Source organism: Anarrhichthys ocellatus, unplaced genomic scaffold (genome assembly GCF_004355925.1).
Source record: "Anarrhichthys ocellatus isolate YVR2014 unplaced genomic scaffold, GSC_Weel_1.0 scaffold14, whole genome shotgun sequence".
NCBI lineage: Eukaryota > Metazoa > Chordata > Actinopteri > Perciformes > Anarhichadidae > Anarrhichthys > Anarrhichthys ocellatus.
The window spans coordinates 6,029,165-6,045,298 of NW_022280044.1; the positions used below are offsets into that span (position 1 = coordinate 6,029,165).

The following is a 16,134-nucleotide window of genomic DNA, read 5'->3' on the forward strand; positions in this document are numbered from 1 at the left end:
CCCAAAATGTTGAACTACTCCTTTAAGATTACGGTAAGAGAGGCCTGGATCTGGACAGTTGGTTGGCCACCATCACTATCATGGTCATTACACAGGATGGTTTGTTGTATTACGAATGCTATTATTAATAATGCTATTAGTATTACTATTATCTTATGTATTACTGTATTAGTAAAAGTTGACAATGAATACGCTTATTTCTTCCCATTCAAAAAGCCATTTCTTATTTGTGTCTTTCCAAAGTTGTCCTTTAAATGTAACCAGTGCTCTCCAACGCTTTGAGGCTGCCGTCTTCGCACCGTGCAATGCAATGGGGCCTTTCTGGCGTGCAGTGCTCAGGAATGGGAATCATGCTTACTGGAGAACAGTTGGCCTACAGCACAGTTTTAACATACAAATTCAAACAATTAATACACAATTCAACCCTGTTCAGATGAGAGACACAGGCGAGAATGGTTGTAGCATTAAACACAGTCAGGCTGGTTGTCAAATGGTGATTTGGGATGTTGCAAGGACATTTAGTTGGATTTAAACCCAGATACAACAGATGACGGTTCATTAGGAAGTATGCTGTTAGAATCTGTAAAGAGACGACAAAATAAAGGGATAATGCAAATGTTTTAGAAATACTAGATCCCCCATACAGTCTTTATCAACTGACCATCAGCTGGTGTTAGTGTATAAGTCGGTAAATCCCAAACACTCTTCCACATGTAAAAGCTTCAGTTATGTTTGGTATGTCAAAGGTACTAACAAAGAATTTCTTCTGTGCAGCTTTAGGATTAAGGAAAATCTTGGCCTTGAAGGTCAATTAATACAGACAAGCACTTCTGTCAGAGTAAGAACAAGCATTTTGAAATAATTAAGGACTTCATTTCAACATTTTAGTAAATACGCTGAGTCTTTGAGCGAGTTAGATGAGGAGATTGATACCAGTCTCATGAAAGAAATGCTGACTAGCTTTTGCAGTATATGCTGCCTTGTTAACGTGACATCTCAGGGTTGTTAATTTTTCCCAGGTTATGTACTTGGAAGTCTGACTTTTCGCCATAAAACTTAAAACAAAATTTCATACCGACACCTCTGGAACACGGCATAAAGTACACACCCACAAAAGCAGCACACATGTCCACATATGGATCGAATGAGTTGGCATCCATCGTCGGCTCAGGCCTGATTGGAATATTGTTATTTTTGTGGATTAAGCTTTGAACAAAAGAAACAGCTGTTTGCCCTAATCCCCAAACAGCTGCAGGTGATGTTCAGAATTCCTTTTGTTTTTAGTCAAACACATCTTTCCTGCTGTTGATGAGGTCATTACAGATTTGATGACTGAGAGGTAACACACTTGATGTCTTGCTCCTGTTGATGCTATGAAACAAATGCCTAAAGGCCACCTACTCTAATTACAATGGCCTGTCTCTATGTATACACCTTAATCTATTTTTTTTTTTTTTTTCCAGGAGCATTTCTCATCTATTCACAGAAAGGTTTAAGTCAGTTTGGCGTAAGTGCACATATAGCTGACAGTAGCAGGAGCACACTGATAAAATATGGTGACACTCCGTTCACACTATCAATTAAATAGCTTTCAGTGACCTTATAGCTTTCATCTCTATAGATTTCACTACTATTTACAATATTATAATCACAAATGATTGCGGGCAAAGCGTCGCACAAACTTAGATAGAAACCCACAATAGTGCTCTGTGAAATGGATCTGTGTCTTCTGTATACTCAGTAGTCCACTGACTCCGGTGGCTGTTTAAAGCAGTGTTGGCAACACTCTAAGAACTATGACCTGATCACCTCTGCACACTTGTGTCATCCGAACCTAGCAAGGTCCAAAACAGCTCAGCTCATGCTACACCACATGGCTTTAGAGAAAACAAAGTTGCCTGTTAAGATACACATCGGGATATACAATGGCCCCCCCCTGATTAGAAAAGAACCCCGGCTGTGGGAAGAACCCACACACGACGCACAAGGTGAGGAAGTGATGGATGGTGATATCACGGGGGTACTGAGCCTGAGTGACTTGGTTTCGATGGACAACTGTGAGACGAGGTGAACTCTTGGTGTGACGGGACAGTGTTTGGACACAGAGAGTTCACAGTTAGCAGTGGCAGCCCCTTTCGGGGACCGCGGTAGCGAGTGCCTCTTCATCGTCGGCCGGGTAGAGGACCTTGGCGGTGAGGCCGCTCTTGACCCCGTCCCAGCCGTCGCGGGTGACGATCTCCCCCATCTTCATCAGCTCGTAGATGTCTTTCGTCAGCAGCTCGAAGGCCCGGTCCACGTTGCTGTTGCACTTGGCCGACGTCTCCACGTAGCGGATGCCCATCTCGGCCGCCAGTTGCTCCGCCTCGTCCCGGCTCACCTGGCGGTCCTTGTTGAGGTCGCTCTTGTGGCCGATGAGGATGTAGACCATGTGGTGGGGCAGGATGTGCTCACTCACCTCCTTGTGCCACTCCCGCACATGCTCAAAGGTCTTGCGATTGCTGAGGTCAAAGACCAGGAGCCCGCCCACAGAGTTACGGTAGTAGGATGTTGTGATGGACCTGGTGGGTATATAGATTAATCAGATCTTAGTGATTCAAGGCAACATTATCTTGATTAAGCACTTTTGAACATCTAGGACAGCTCTGATAAACAAACAACTTTAAACCTGCCAGCAAAGGGTTTCCACTATCCTGACTGGATGTAATATCCTGAGTCTTTTGGAAAAGGTCTCAAGTCAGTCGAGACAAGTCCAATTCAAGTCTGGGGTTTTGTTAAAGCAGGTTTCAAGTCAGTTGAGAGAAGTCTGAAGTGATATAAGAAAAGTCCAAGTGTTTATGGTATAGTTACTGCACCCTCAACCCACAGAATTAAAAGTGTTTCAAGTCACAAGTGACAAATACAAGTTAGGTCTCAAGTCCTGTCACGCATGTTAAATCAACCTCAATATGCATAAAGTGAAGCTAAGTCTTTCTGGCCACTGAATGCTGACCACTGAAATGACACAGCATTTGAACATTTTCAATTAGGTCTAACAATTAAATAGTCATGGTACATTTAAGGTAGCCCGCACACCGACTGCCTGTCCCTGTCCTATCTATCATTATTGTTCTGCAATGAAATATCAGGTTTGTCGTGTGCCAGTTTGTATTTTCTAATGTAAATGTGCTTAGGCATTTGCATTATGCATGCACGCTATTGATTAAATAGGCTAATGAAGGTATTAAAAGTATATTTTGACACAGAGTACCTTTATAAGACAGGGCCTCAACATGTGATCATTACCCTGCTGGGGATGAATGGCGGTATTGAATTGAATTAAAATGAATCAAATAACCTCAAACCCGACAATAAACATGACTCACTGGGCCCCCTAAAGGTCTCTGGCCCAGGGTCGTTGGCCCACCTTGCCCCAGCCTTACCAACATCCACACAAACCCTAATCCGTGCACATGGCGGCGTAAAAATGGCCGATTGATTTCACAAACACTTCTTCTCATAGTCAGTTAAGACAGAAGTGAAAGTGTGGTGAAGCCTGAAGGAAAACACCCTCTTAAGATTTGCCTTCAAAAGGGAAAGCAGATCTAAGAGCGGAGCTGCTTCTCCACACACACACACGCACAGAAGTGCTTTAAAGGAAATGATCCATGACAGCAAGAACACAAGCAACAGAACAAGCAACAGGGCATGATGAATGCCAAAAGAAAAATAGATTTGAGTGTATGAGTTGACATCATTGTGTGCCCTGGAGACTGTGGAGTCAGTACCTCATAGAATAAAACTGGGGCCTAAATATGAGGAGGCATGCCCATCATCCGTGAACGAAGGCAATGATACAGCTCCATTTTCAGTGTTATTATATAGGCCAGGGCATCATAGGATCGAGGCCTATATAATCTCCTCCTGACCCTTTTCTCCACTGTTCACACTCACTTTATTACATCACAACGAGCGAGGGAATAGCCGTCATTTAAATTCAGGGGGTTTCATTTTACAATAGCAGCCAAATCACGCGACATCGAACCAAGGCCCCTCCATTATTTAGCGCCAAAATCTACTTGGTGAAGATTTGTTCGTCGCATTCAATCCAGACTTATTTTGTGTGAGCCACATTTTATTCGGTTACGTACCTGAATCGTTCCTGACCGGCCGTGTCCCACAGCTGAAGCTTTATTTTCACCCCGGGCTCGATATCAAGCGAGCGGGCATAGAAATCTACCCCGACCGTCGGATCCGCCACATCACTGTAGATTCCGTCCGTGAAGCGTTTCAGCAAAGACGACTTCCCCACTGTCGAATCGCCGAGTAAAATGATTCGGAACTGGTATTGCCACAAAATATCCATGGCATGACTAGAAGAGGGGATACCAGTGCGTGTGTGTGTGTGTGAGTGAGTGTGTGTGTGTGTGTGTGTGTGTGTGTGTGAAACAAAGAAAGCCCTGTGCGCGGCGTGTTTACATGAAGCCCCGTCTCCTGCTGCTGCTGCCTTGCCTCCTGCTCTGGAAGAAAGAGACGCGGAGCACAGAGCGACCGCAGCAACCATGTGATAGATTCACCTATGCTCTACTATACACAGTGCACTACAATACAACATTTTGCACTCGTGAATTAGGCAGTTGCATGTCTTGGAATGACAGATAATGCGAAGTGGAATTTTAAGGCGTAAAAAAAACAACATCATTTGGGATTTCCTAGACATATAAGATTTAATTTAGCCATAAATCAGCTTATTTTTGCTGGAGTAATTTCATCTACGAACATGACATGTAATAGCAATATTTCGCAAGTGTCCATTTAGAGCATGACTCAGTTGTTATCTCAAAACCGCAAGAGACAGATCAGTGGAAGGAGACAGGTTGCTGTCCGTGGTTCTGAAGTAGGTTAAAGAGATCAAGCTATGCCCGACTGTTCAGTATATTTCTCTCTTTATACACAATCTTTATACACAATTACTCACATACAGCTTTCTGTGTGAAAACGTAAGATGTAAAAAGATCTGCTTCTGTTCGTATTAATGTGTCTAAGTCACGATAAATCTAAAAGACAGTAAGGATTCTCCAAAACGCTTATAAAAAGATACATATCCCATAATGCAACGGCCCCATGTGACCTATGCAGACCAATCAGCGGGCTGCTGCTCGGCGCTAGCGTATAAAAAGCCACGAGACACTCTACTCAGTCTCTTCCTCTTCAAGTCTTACGCGGTGAAGATGCGCGGCAGACTAAGAACTCCGGTAAGGTTTCAACTATTCAGCTCCACGCACACTTAAGTTACATGTAGATAAATGATAGTTAGCTTACGCGTGTTTTGCTTACAAATCACTATAATGTATTGATGTTAACGCCAAGTCATTGGCTAGCCTGTACTAAAACGTGCTAGAGTTACTTAAGCCAACTATTAGCTTATGTAGCTAACGCAAGTTACTGTTTGCACGCGGGTAACACGAATGATCCACGAGAACAGTATGGCGTTACATTTACACAATTGTACACATTGTGCCGGCTTGTTTTAGGCTTGTAATGCTGGCTGTGTTGGGGCTAACTCTTCACTGCCTGGTTTAATGTTAGCTTAATGCTAACGTGTGAACCACGTGGCAGTGTCCTTCTTAAACCGGCCTTCAGATCTCCATAACTTTACTTTAGATGACTAATTTACACAAGGCACAAATGTCAAATTGAACTTGTATGTAACGTCACGCATTTAAAAACGGATGCAACATTTTAAATACGCAACCATACAGAGTAATTATTAAAATACTGCAACCTAACTTGTGGACTTTCTACAGCACTTTAGAATATGCATTGACTTACCTACTTTCTCTCCTACAGAATCGGCCTGACGCAGGAGCTCTACCTGACCTCATGGCTCTCTGTATAGCATCCAGGTATGTTTATTTCTATCACCGTTTCTACATAAGGCTCCTATCGAAGCCGTTCATGCTCTCCAGTAGCAATGAATGGTCAACAGGAAGCCAAGAAGAAGACTTTCACCGACGGTCGCTGTTCAGTTTGAAAGTAACTGCTACTGCAACATTAAGGGGAAGGACATTCAGACTAAATGACGTTGAGAACAAGCCTATATGTAAAGTGCTGAATATTAACTTATAACTGTACTCTTTTCAGCAGGAATTGGGTGACTACTGTGGACGGGCGGAACATGATAACGTCATCACATTTAGGTACTTTCTGAGCCTCATCTTGAATATAAATGCTTCTGGCTGTGATTACAAACTTGCCCTCACTGACAATTCATGATTGAGACACTTTTTGACTGAGCCACACGTGACAACTTATTCGTTATACAGTGGTGGTGGATTTTCAAAACTAACTATATTGTTCCCTTTAGGTGACCCTCATGGCTGACGTTGACTCATAAGTGACTGGATGAGAACTTCTAATATAAAGGTAACTTTTTATTATCGGTGTGATCACATTATAGCATGCTATCCTAAGGACCGGGGCTTGTCTGTAGCTCTAGGTTCTCCAAGTGCGTGCAAGATAATGGGGTGGTCTTTGACTGTTGTGGCCTCTTCTGCCACAATCAGCCACTCAACTATCCGACAGACTTCTGTTTCATGCACAGCAGTGATGTGATGAGCGTTCATGTTTTAATAATTCTCTCTCTACTATAGGCATCGATCTGAGCTTGAATCTGGTGGCCTTGCCCCGTGGGCTGTAATGCCTCCCTGGTTGAAAGGTATGTAGAGTGATGTGCTAGTTTCTTTTATTTATTCTGATCCATGATGACAACCAATTGCATTGAGGACTGTTGGATGAAGTTTGCGGATATGGGACTGAGATCAAGCTTTGAATAATATGTTCTTCAAAAAAAAAAAAAAATTGTCAACGTGTGCTAAATTGGTTTTATTTTGTCATTCCAGTGGTTGTGCCCAGCCTAAAGTGGTCGTGTCCACCTGTGCAGACGGAACGTGCACAAACTGTGCCATTGAACTCCCGTGAGTCAAATCAACATTGATTGTGGACTGTCATGGAATGAAATAAAACGCCTAATACCATTTTGAGATTCTGTGTTATTCAATCTTGCATTCATGTTCAGTAAACTGATGTTTGTAGCCACAATAGTACACTGCTCAAAAAATAAAGGGAACACTTAAACAACACAATGTAACTCCAAGTCAATCACACTTCTGTGAAATCAAACTGCCCACTCAGGAAGCAACACTGACACTCAATTTCACATGCTGTTGTGCAAATGGTAGAGACAACAGGTGGAAATTATTGGCAATTAGCAAAACAGACACTCCCAATAAAGGAGTGGTTCTGCAGGTGGTGACCAGACCAGTTCCTATGCTTTCTGGCTGAAGTTTTGTTCACTTTTGAATGCTGGTGGTGCTTTCACGCTAGTGGTATCATGAGACGGAGTCTACAACCCACACAAGTAGCTCAGGTAGTGCAGCACATCAATGCGAGCTGTGGCAAGGTTTGCGGTGTCTGTCAGCGTAGTGTCCAGAGCATGGAGGCGCTACCAGGAGACAGGCCAGTACATCAGGAGACGTGGAGCCTGTAGGAGGGCAACAACCCAGCAGCAGGACCGCTACCTCCACCTTTGTGCAAGGAGGAACAGCAGGAGCCCTGCAAAATGACCAGCAGGCCACAAATGTGCATGTTTGCTCAAACGGTCAAACAGACTCCATGAGGGTGGTATGAGGGCCCGACGTCCACAGGTGGGGGTTGTGCTTACAGCCCAACACCGGGTAGGACGTTTGGCATTTGCCAGAGATCAAGATTGGCAACTTCGCCGCTGGCACCCTGTGCTCTTCACAGATGAAAGCAGGTTCCACTGAGCAGATGTGACAGTCTGGAGACGCCGTGGAGAACGTTCTGCTGCCTGCAACATCCTCCAGCATGACCAGTTTGGCGGTGGGTCAGTAATGGTGTGGGGTGGCATTTCTTTGGAGGGCCGCACAGCCCTCCATGTGCTCGCCAGAGGTAGCCTGACTGCCATTAGGTACCGAGATGAGATCCTGAGACCATATGCCGGTGCGGTTGGCCCTGGGTTCCTCCTAATGCAAGACAATGCTAGACCTCATGTGGCTGGAGTGTGTCAGCAGTTCCTGCAAGACGAAGGCATTGATGCTATGGACTGGCCCGCCCGTTCCCCAGACCTGAATCCAATTGAGCACATCCGGGACATGTCTCGCTCCATCCACCAATGCCACGTTGCACCACAGACTGTCCAGGAGCTGGCGGATGCTTTAGTCCAGGTCTGGGAGGAGATCCCTCAGGAGACCATCCGCCACCTCATCAGGAGCATGCCCAGGTGTTGTAGGGAGGTCATACAGGCACGTGGAGGCCACACACTACTGAGCCTCATTTGGACTTGTTTTAAGGACATTACATCAAAGTTGGATCAGCCTGTAGTGTTTTTCCACTTCAATTTTCCAGACCTCCATGGGTTAATAAATTTAATTTTCATTGATAATGTGTGATTTTGTTGTCAGCACATTCAACTATGTAAAGAACAAAGTATTTAATAAGACTATTTCATTCATTCAGATCTAGGATGTGTTGCTTAAGTGTTTCCTTTAATTTTTTGAGCAGTGTATATACAACCAAGAGACAGTAAGCGAAGTATCAGTAGCAACATGTTGAACACTTTACTACTTAGGACCCTTTTCCGCCTAAAGCAAAGGCGACTAAGTTGAGTGCAGGGCCCTCAACCCTAAAATATGATCTCTGAATTGTAAGTCGCTTTGGATAAAAGTGTTTAAACCCAGTTGTCCACTGGGCTCATGTAACACATGAACCACAATGATGTGGAAATGTTCCTATACTTGTGTTGCTGTTGTACATTGCCTTGTTATGAGTCACATTAATCTGACAATATATTGAAAAAAGCATTGGTACATCTGTAGGTCAAGTTCATATTGTATTTGGTGGTAAGAAGTCTCAAATGAAACATCCTTGTGAAAATCATCTATAAGTATCTTGTAACTCCAAGTCATTCATTCGAGATGGAAGGCAATTTCAACTCGGATATCTCGGAGTCTGGGGTGCTGCTGCCGCTCCGATCGCTGTATGTATCCCTGTGATAAAGAGAACTCAGTCATTAATCTGATAAAACAGTTTATACTTGTAGTTTGTGTATGAGTAGAAACATTTAATCAGGTGCGCCATGTTTACCGTGGAGACAGGCGGCAGCCCTTCTGTAGGTAGCTCTGAAGCTTCCCGGCTGCAGCCAGTAACAAACCCAGATACGGGGGTGATGGCTTAATGGGGCGGGAGGTGAACTCTGGGTGATACTGCACCCCGACAAAGTATGGATGATCTGAAAAATATTAAAGTACGTAGAATGTTGTAGTGGAATTGTTGACTTTTAAAAACCCCTTTTCCCCACAAAAACAACAGGTCAGCGTTTCTTCATCCGTACCGTCCAGCTCTATGACTTCCATTCTTTCCCCTTCAACGTCTTGACCTACGAAGCGGAAGCCCTTCTCTTCAAAGTGACTCGTGAGCTCAGGATTGACCTGTACAGGGACAACAAAGTTACAAAAACATATATAGAGATATATTCCCACCCCACTGTCCGCAAGTTAGTTTATACTGAGATGTCAACATACTTCAAAGCGATGTCTGTGCCTTTCATCCACGTATTCTGCATCTCCATAAAGTTTCCCTGGAATACAGATCATCAGTAAGCACAGAGCAGACAACAACATTGGGCTGAACTGACTTTAAAGTTGTTTCTTACGTAGTACACTGTTGTTAGTCTTGAAAATGGTCCGTCTCTTCCCGAGCCTCATAGTTCCGCCCATCTGCCCGGGGTTGTGTTCTGGCATGTCGATCACCTGCAGAGGTTCAACATCTCCACTCAATGCACTTATCGAGGTCAGGTTACAACTAGGTTATTACTGAATGCATAAACAAACTTACCACAGGATGCTTTGATTCTGGGTCAAACTCAGTTGAGTTGGCATCTAAATTGAAAAACAAACATGCAATCAGCTATTTTAAGTATTTATTCACCAGCTGCTGCTCGCATTCTTTCATATCTCACGTTTACACTTATATGTCTGTGAGGCATCACCTCTGACATATCTATTTCTTTGTCTAAGACAGGCATTTTTAAACTTGTTCAGGCTAAAGGCCCCTATATACTGTGTGATGAAATAAACCCTCGGATCCACCACTTGATCAGAGTAGAACATGTTTCACCTGAATTAGTAACAGACTGAAAACTGGCTTTGCAACTTTAGAGCATGTTTGACTAACGTGATGGGGACCGTCAGCTTTTCTTTAAGATGGAAAAACAAGAAGCCTGCACACGTCCTGCGTAGCTCCACTACTTCATATTACCTGTCCAGCCGAGTGTGTTCCTGGCAAATTCACACACTGCCAACTGCATTCCGAGACACACACCTGCAGAAACACACAGGTATCAGTCAGCCAGTGTGTGTTCACCGCTATAGATGCGGCTAAGTACGGTATTGTAATCAAAGCTATTGTGACAGCCATGCGTTTACCTAGGAAGGGTTTTTTCTGTTTCCTGGCCCAGTTGATGGCATGAATCTTTCCTTCAGTTCCTCTGACACCAAAACCTCCTGGAACCAGGATGCCACTGAGAACAAGAGTGAAAACTTCATGAAACTGTAAATTTAAAGTCCAGGTTGTATTACTCAACAAAAATGCCGTCTCAGCACTCACTCCGCACTGCAGAGTTTCTGCCACGCCTCGTGGTATTTCACCGGTTCCTCCTGCAGCATGTTGGGCTCCAAAGATGCCGAGTCTATATACTGAGGAGAGGAGACCGGTCTGAACAGTTAAAGATGGAACATATCGACAGGAAAAGATATCATTCTACTTGACACAGTGGAGGTCCTATTGCTGTTGGTGCATTCTGCTGCAGTGGAGCTCCTTTTAATCATTTATTTTTTGCATAAACAAAATGAAGACTTTAGTAAAATGTAATTAATGAGAAGCGTGGGTCAACAACACCGTGTGCATACCTTAACTTCCAATTTGTGGCTAATGGCCAGGGCCGAGTGCTCCAGCGCCTTGATAACGGAAGCATAGGAGTCGGTGAACTTGGTGTACTTCCCGACCAGCGCTATCGAGCAGTGCTCCAGCAGTCTGTCTGACCTGTGAAGACAAGCGGCTGCATCAGTAAAACGCATGAAACAGGATTCTCCTCTAGAGTAAAACCGTCGAGTCAGAGAGAGTGTACAGTCCTGTCGAGGACTCACCTGTCGGACATCTCCTTCCACTTAGTCAGCATTTTCCTGGGCCGAGTCTCTATGGGCATGTCCAGCCTCCTGCTGAGGTAGCCCACCACGCCCTGCTGCTCCAGCAGTATCGGCACTTTGTAGATGGACGACACGTCGTGCACACAGATGACCTGGGACGAGACGGGACGATGAGCTTAGAGAACCTCGAGAGAGCCGGGGCTCTTCTTCATCCAACGATGAATGTGTTTCGGTGTCAGAGACGTACCTGTTCGGGTTCTACGTGGCAGAACATGGAGATCTTCTGTTTCACAGAGTTCTCCAGGGTGGTGGAGCAGCGACACATGATCTGTCGGCAAAGATGAGAAACGTTAATGATCGCTTGGGGAGAATGGGTCAGAAGAATAAAAATTCATCACATGACGTGGCTCAATGTGCAAAAAATGTTAACACAAAATACTAAATTCGTTTTTTGGGGCCCAAACTCTCCCATTGTATGCAAATTAAGTAAATTAGGTAATAGTCACTACCTTACATATTGTACCAACAGCGGCAAATATCTTACAGCTTACACAGATGTTTAAAATGACCTAGAGTCAGACTTAACATGTAATATACGGTATAACTGTAAATATTGATTTACTTTTACTTTATGCTGCGTAAATCCTACATTTATACAAAGATTTATACATATGATTGTGGCTCATATTAGTGTCATTAATACCAACTGAGCACCATTTGGATGCCACTGTATACCAACTCAAACTGTCACCATGATTTAGGTGCTTTAAAAAGGTCCCAGGCTGTTTCGGAGGTAAAAAAATAAATAAAAAAATCAGGTCTACCAAAATGTATCCAACAGGAAATAGAGCCGTACATAGAAGGACGTCGTGCCGACCACTCACCAGATCAGGGGACAGACCCAGTCCTCTCAGCTCTCGGACGCTGTTCTGTGTTGGTTTGGTCTTTTGCTCTCCAGTTGCGCTGGGCTGGACAGAACAGGGGAGACATCGCAACAGACACATTAAACCGACTGTACAGAGGTCCTCAGGTGTGTGCATCTGAAACATCTAACGTACACGACACAAGTGGACAAAACAGGGCTGACGCTCACGATTATCTTCACTGACAAATGTTGACTGAGTTCCGGAAAGGTTTATTCCGCCAATAATGTGTCATCTTCAAAATTACTTCTCTTTCACTGGTCAGAGGAGTTCTTCTGTTCTTGCTCACTACACACACACACACAACTAAACTTTAGAATGCTAGAAATTTCTATGCAGGACATTTTCAAATCAGTCGTCACCTGCCAAAAATGCTCAGAATTTCGCATCACTGGTCCTCCTCCTCCTTCTCTATGAAGTGAGGAGTAAAAAGGCATTTTATCAACTTCCTTAAATCAGGAGGTGTGCCGATATTCATCAGATAACAACTCAAAGTGCACGGCTTAAAGGTCTTCAGTAGGAAATCTTTTTAGTCAATGTAACTATTGGTACCGTCGGAGGATGAGACACACTCGTCTTCTCAATAAGTGTGTGCACATGACACACCTGCACCCCAGATAGAAACCAGTCGGACCTGAAAGCGCTGCTCTCTTACCTGTGGTATCAAACTGACGTGAATGTTGCAGAAGTTCTCTCTCTTCACTTTGAACTGGAACTGCCTAAAGGCCTCGATGAACGGCATACTCTCGATGTCTCCAACGGTGCCTCCTAACTGCACACACGCAGACAAATGTTAGCAGTGACAACCACGGCAGCCTTTGCGAAACATCTGGAATGTAAGCCATTTGGTGGTGCAAATTATGTCATCACATCAGCTGCTCTGCGTACCTCTATTACACAAACTTGAGGTTCTACATTATCTTCCTCAACTGGCACTTTGGCCTGTTTCACAACCCATTCCTGGATGGCATCCGTGATGTGTGGCACCACTGGAAAAGACAAGAAAAACAGTATTTGTTAATTTCTCTTCAGCACGGCACCATCTACCCAAACTGAAACAACGGTTGTTTACCCTGCACAGTCTTTCCCAGGTAGTCTCCCCTCCTCTCTTTGTTGATGACCGACTGATAGATCTTGCCGGTGGTTAAGTTGTTGTCTCTGGTCAGCCGGATGTCGAGGAAGCGTTCGTAGTTCCCCAGATCCAAGTCCACCTCACCCCCGTCATCCAGCACAAACACTTCCCCTGGACAAATTCGGCACGACACAATCGTAAAAACATGCACAACGCGCGCCTGTTTAACTCCGAACGCGTTGAATTAAGAATGATCGTTTCCTCTGACGTACCGTGCTCGTAGGGGGAAAATGTGCCTGCATCTATGTTGATGTACGGGTCGATCTTGATGGCAGTTACATGCAGGCCGCAGGACTTCAGGATTGTGCCCACGCTGCTCGCAATGATGCCTTTGCCGATGCCCGAGATGACTCCTCCAGTTACCAGGATGTACTTCATCATTCTACTCTGGCTTCACTGTTTATGAGAGAGAGAGAAAAACAAAATGTTTCAACTATATACCTCGAAAGAATACAAAACATTAGAAAAACAGCTTAAAACAAAGCAAAAAACTACAGTTACAATGACAACTAACAACCAACATTTTAATAATGGAAGCTTTGAGGTTGATTGGAACTAGTGGTATGGATGGTCAGGTACGGGGGTAAATTATAACTGCTGATGAAGGCCACAAAATGTGGACGAAAGACCCAAAAGCAATCTAGTAAGTGGATCTTGAGTTTATAGTTTTAGCCAAACAACATAGTATTATTCGCAAGTGTATTATCTTTTGTATTGCACACTTTTGAGTTAAATCGACCACTAGATTTTATATAATTTATTGATATACTTCTACAACGTGGTCCCCAAAACCAAGGCAATATTACAAGAACCCGGAAGTCACCAACATAACGTTATATTTAAAGCTGAAAGGTACACGTTTTCCATCCTCCTCACAACATGAAGCATAATATAAAGTATAATGTGTTTTATGTTGTTGTGCGCTGGACTACACAGTGTTGACCGAGCAGGTGGGAACCTCCTGATTCCTTTTTGCATGCCAGAGAACTACGGGGGTGTACCGCCCGCCCAGGTTACCCCGGTGCACAAAGTAAACGGGACTAAATTTATACCGCCAGTTTTATGCTAGCTGTGTACGAGAAATATTATCAGACACACAAAGCCGAGGCCTTTGTTAGTGGCTGCGTTTGAAAGCAGACACATTCAACTTTAGCTGAACAAAGCACCGTGACGGACTAAAGTTACCGTCTGCAAACACAAAGAGTAGCTAACGTGCTCTCTATTTCCATTTCACAGCGTCAAGTCCGCCAAATGCCATGTAATCAGAATGCCCGGGAGTTAATTCAAAATAAAAGCGGTTAGTTTTGTATCAACTTTCATAATAAAAGCATAGCAACAAAACTGCGAAATAGCTTAAATTGACCATCTATAGCAGCATTTTGGATCACGAGACTACTACAGAAATGTAATCAGTAATCACATTACACTGCTGACACGGTATTTCGAACAGAGTTTTATTTTGTGCCTTTTTGCTACCGGATGTCGTACTTTATTGTTGTGTTTAGCTTTCAATTTAACAGGGTTTGCTAGCTAGCCAACAACCTCTATCAAATTTCAACTCACCAAAATATTCTTCAGCCAAAGCTACTCTTCAAAACAAATCGTCGACGACGAAAACAGTCCACAAGACTTTTTTCCGTAAATAAATTTTAGATCCTAATAGCGAAGCTTTTGTTTCGCTAAAGACCCATCTACCCTCCACTTGAGTCTACACGTGTATGAACCACGACTCAGGGCTGCAGTACACCATTCAATTCAATTCACACGCATCCAACAGTGTGATTCTTCTTCTTCTTCGTCTGTAGGTTTTTTACGGCCGTCGGCAATCGCTGTTGCTTTGCTGCCCCCTTCTGGAACTAGTCCAGTACTCCACCATCTTAAAGTCAATACAATTCAATATGCTTTATTGGCGTCTAGTGTAAAAGAATATTGCCAACGCGTCCTACATACTGTAGATTTTGGGACCAGGGACCCCTTAAAGAGGCGATTGTTTTACGAAAGCTAAATTCAAGTGCTTCAACTTAGAAATAATTAACTATATTGCTGTGTGTCACAATCATATCAGAGTTTCCATTATGTGGTGGAGTAATGGACACATGCTTGTTTTATTAGCGCAAATGGTGCCCATCTGTAGATATGCACTTTTTAATAAAACAGCACAATTTTATCATTTATAGCATTTATAGAGTGCCTTGGAATTATTTCTGATTTATTGTTTTTTTTAATTATTATTTTAATCTTGATATTTGTTTGCCATCATCAAACCCTTCTGTGGTATTGCAGTATTTAACATCTACAATTTGTTACATATAGTGACAATAACCAATAGCTGCTATAAAAAAATGTCTTGGCTAAATATTTGTAGCTATGTTCCTTTAGCATCACGAAAAATAGATGCAAGAAATCAAAAACCTGGACAACCAACCTCTTAATGCTAGAGCTTCAGCAAGAATTAGCACAAGACTGTAGGCATATAGCAATAACCACATAGCAGATTTATATTAACTAAAACATGACTGTTTGCAATACAGAGTATTCAGGATTTATATTCGGCAGCAATACTGCAATGTAAAAATGACATCCCTTCCAGAGTTATATTATTGTACATGTGATATTACTGGATTATTATTAACATGTAAAGAATAATTTAATGCTGTAGCTGGTTGAGGTGAAGATATTTTAGCAACGTCATACACAAAAATCTCAAGGAAACACGACTTGCAATTGAGGCATTTTAATTGTTGAAAAAAAAAGATGACCTTGGTGTTTTTTCTATGTTCTTTTGTGTTTTATCTAAAGAGCACCTCACTTTTTAATGACTCACTTTTTCGTGACTCATAACTACTGTCGAAAAAAAGTGTAGAGAGGTAAAAAACAC

At 43.2% G+C, this 16,134-nt stretch overlaps 2 protein-coding genes, 1 long non-coding RNA gene and 3 other non-coding genes across 8 annotated transcripts in view; 4 read left to right on the forward strand and 2 right to left on the reverse strand.

Annotated features, from left to right (window-relative positions):
• Positions 1-595: 595 nt before the first annotated feature.
• Positions 596-5,009, reverse strand: rab42a (RAB42, member RAS oncogene family a). Its single transcript, XM_031854332.1, has 2 exons — positions 4,128-5,009; positions 596-2,558 (listed from the first exon to the last, which is right to left on the reverse strand). The coding sequence occupies exons 1-2, from the start codon at positions 4,538-4,540 to the stop codon at positions 2,117-2,119; spliced, it is 855 nt and encodes a 284-aa protein (XP_031710192.1). The 5' UTR covers positions 4,541-5,009; the 3' UTR covers positions 596-2,116.
• Positions 5,010-5,185: 176 nt separating this feature from the next.
• Positions 5,186-7,153, forward strand: LOC116387241 (uncharacterized). The gene is made up of 6 exons (XR_004213006.1): positions 5,186-5,231; positions 5,827-5,882; positions 6,121-6,176; positions 6,344-6,402; positions 6,630-6,694; positions 6,879-7,153. It is a non-coding gene; the product is annotated as an uncharacterized LOC116387241 (long non-coding RNA).
• Positions 5,912-6,048, forward strand: LOC116387381 (small nucleolar RNA SNORA16B/SNORA16A family). The gene has a single exon (XR_004213011.1). It is a non-coding gene; the product is annotated as a small nucleolar RNA SNORA16B/SNORA16A family (small nucleolar RNA).
• Positions 6,434-6,563, forward strand: LOC116387382 (small nucleolar RNA SNORA44). The gene has a single exon (XR_004213012.1). It is a non-coding gene; the product is annotated as a small nucleolar RNA SNORA44 (small nucleolar RNA).
• LOC116387384 (small nucleolar RNA SNORD99) lies at positions 6,730-6,803 on the forward strand. Its single transcript, XR_004213014.1, has one exon. It is a non-coding gene; the product is annotated as a small nucleolar RNA SNORD99 (small nucleolar RNA).
• Positions 7,154-8,493: 1,340 nt separating the features above from the next.
• The window catches only part of ctps1a (CTP synthase 1a), a 46,080-nt gene continuing 38,439 nt past the window's right edge, over positions 8,494-16,134 (reverse strand). Inside the window, exons 1-18 of one of the 3 annotated variants that reach the window (XM_031854350.1) lie at positions 14,820-15,015; positions 13,469-13,652; positions 13,197-13,367; positions 13,013-13,113; positions 12,780-12,896; positions 12,086-12,169; positions 11,449-11,529; positions 11,202-11,353; positions 10,965-11,097; positions 10,663-10,751; positions 10,482-10,576; positions 10,315-10,377; positions 9,892-9,935; positions 9,710-9,806; positions 9,579-9,634; positions 9,389-9,485; positions 9,142-9,286; positions 8,494-9,044 (exon numbers count right to left, since the gene is read on the reverse strand). In XM_031854350.1, the coding sequence (XP_031710210.1) occupies positions 8,960-9,044; positions 9,142-9,286; positions 9,389-9,485; positions 9,579-9,634; positions 9,710-9,806; positions 9,892-9,935; positions 10,315-10,377; positions 10,482-10,576; positions 10,663-10,751; positions 10,965-11,097; positions 11,202-11,353; positions 11,449-11,529; positions 12,086-12,169; positions 12,780-12,896; positions 13,013-13,113; positions 13,197-13,367; positions 13,469-13,637 (1,779 nt within the window). In that variant the 5' untranslated portion in view covers positions 13,638-13,652; positions 14,820-15,015 and the 3' untranslated portion in view covers positions 8,494-8,959. Of the gene's footprint in view, positions 9,045-9,141; positions 9,287-9,388; positions 9,486-9,578; positions 9,635-9,709; positions 9,807-9,891; positions 9,936-10,314; positions 10,378-10,481; positions 10,577-10,662; positions 10,752-10,964; positions 11,098-11,201; positions 11,354-11,448; positions 11,530-12,085; positions 12,170-12,779; positions 12,897-13,012; positions 13,114-13,196; positions 13,368-13,468; positions 13,653-14,441; positions 14,663-14,819; positions 15,016-16,134 lie in introns of those variants that run through there. The other 2 variants (XM_031854351.1, XM_031854352.1) reach the window with 2 other exon arrangements.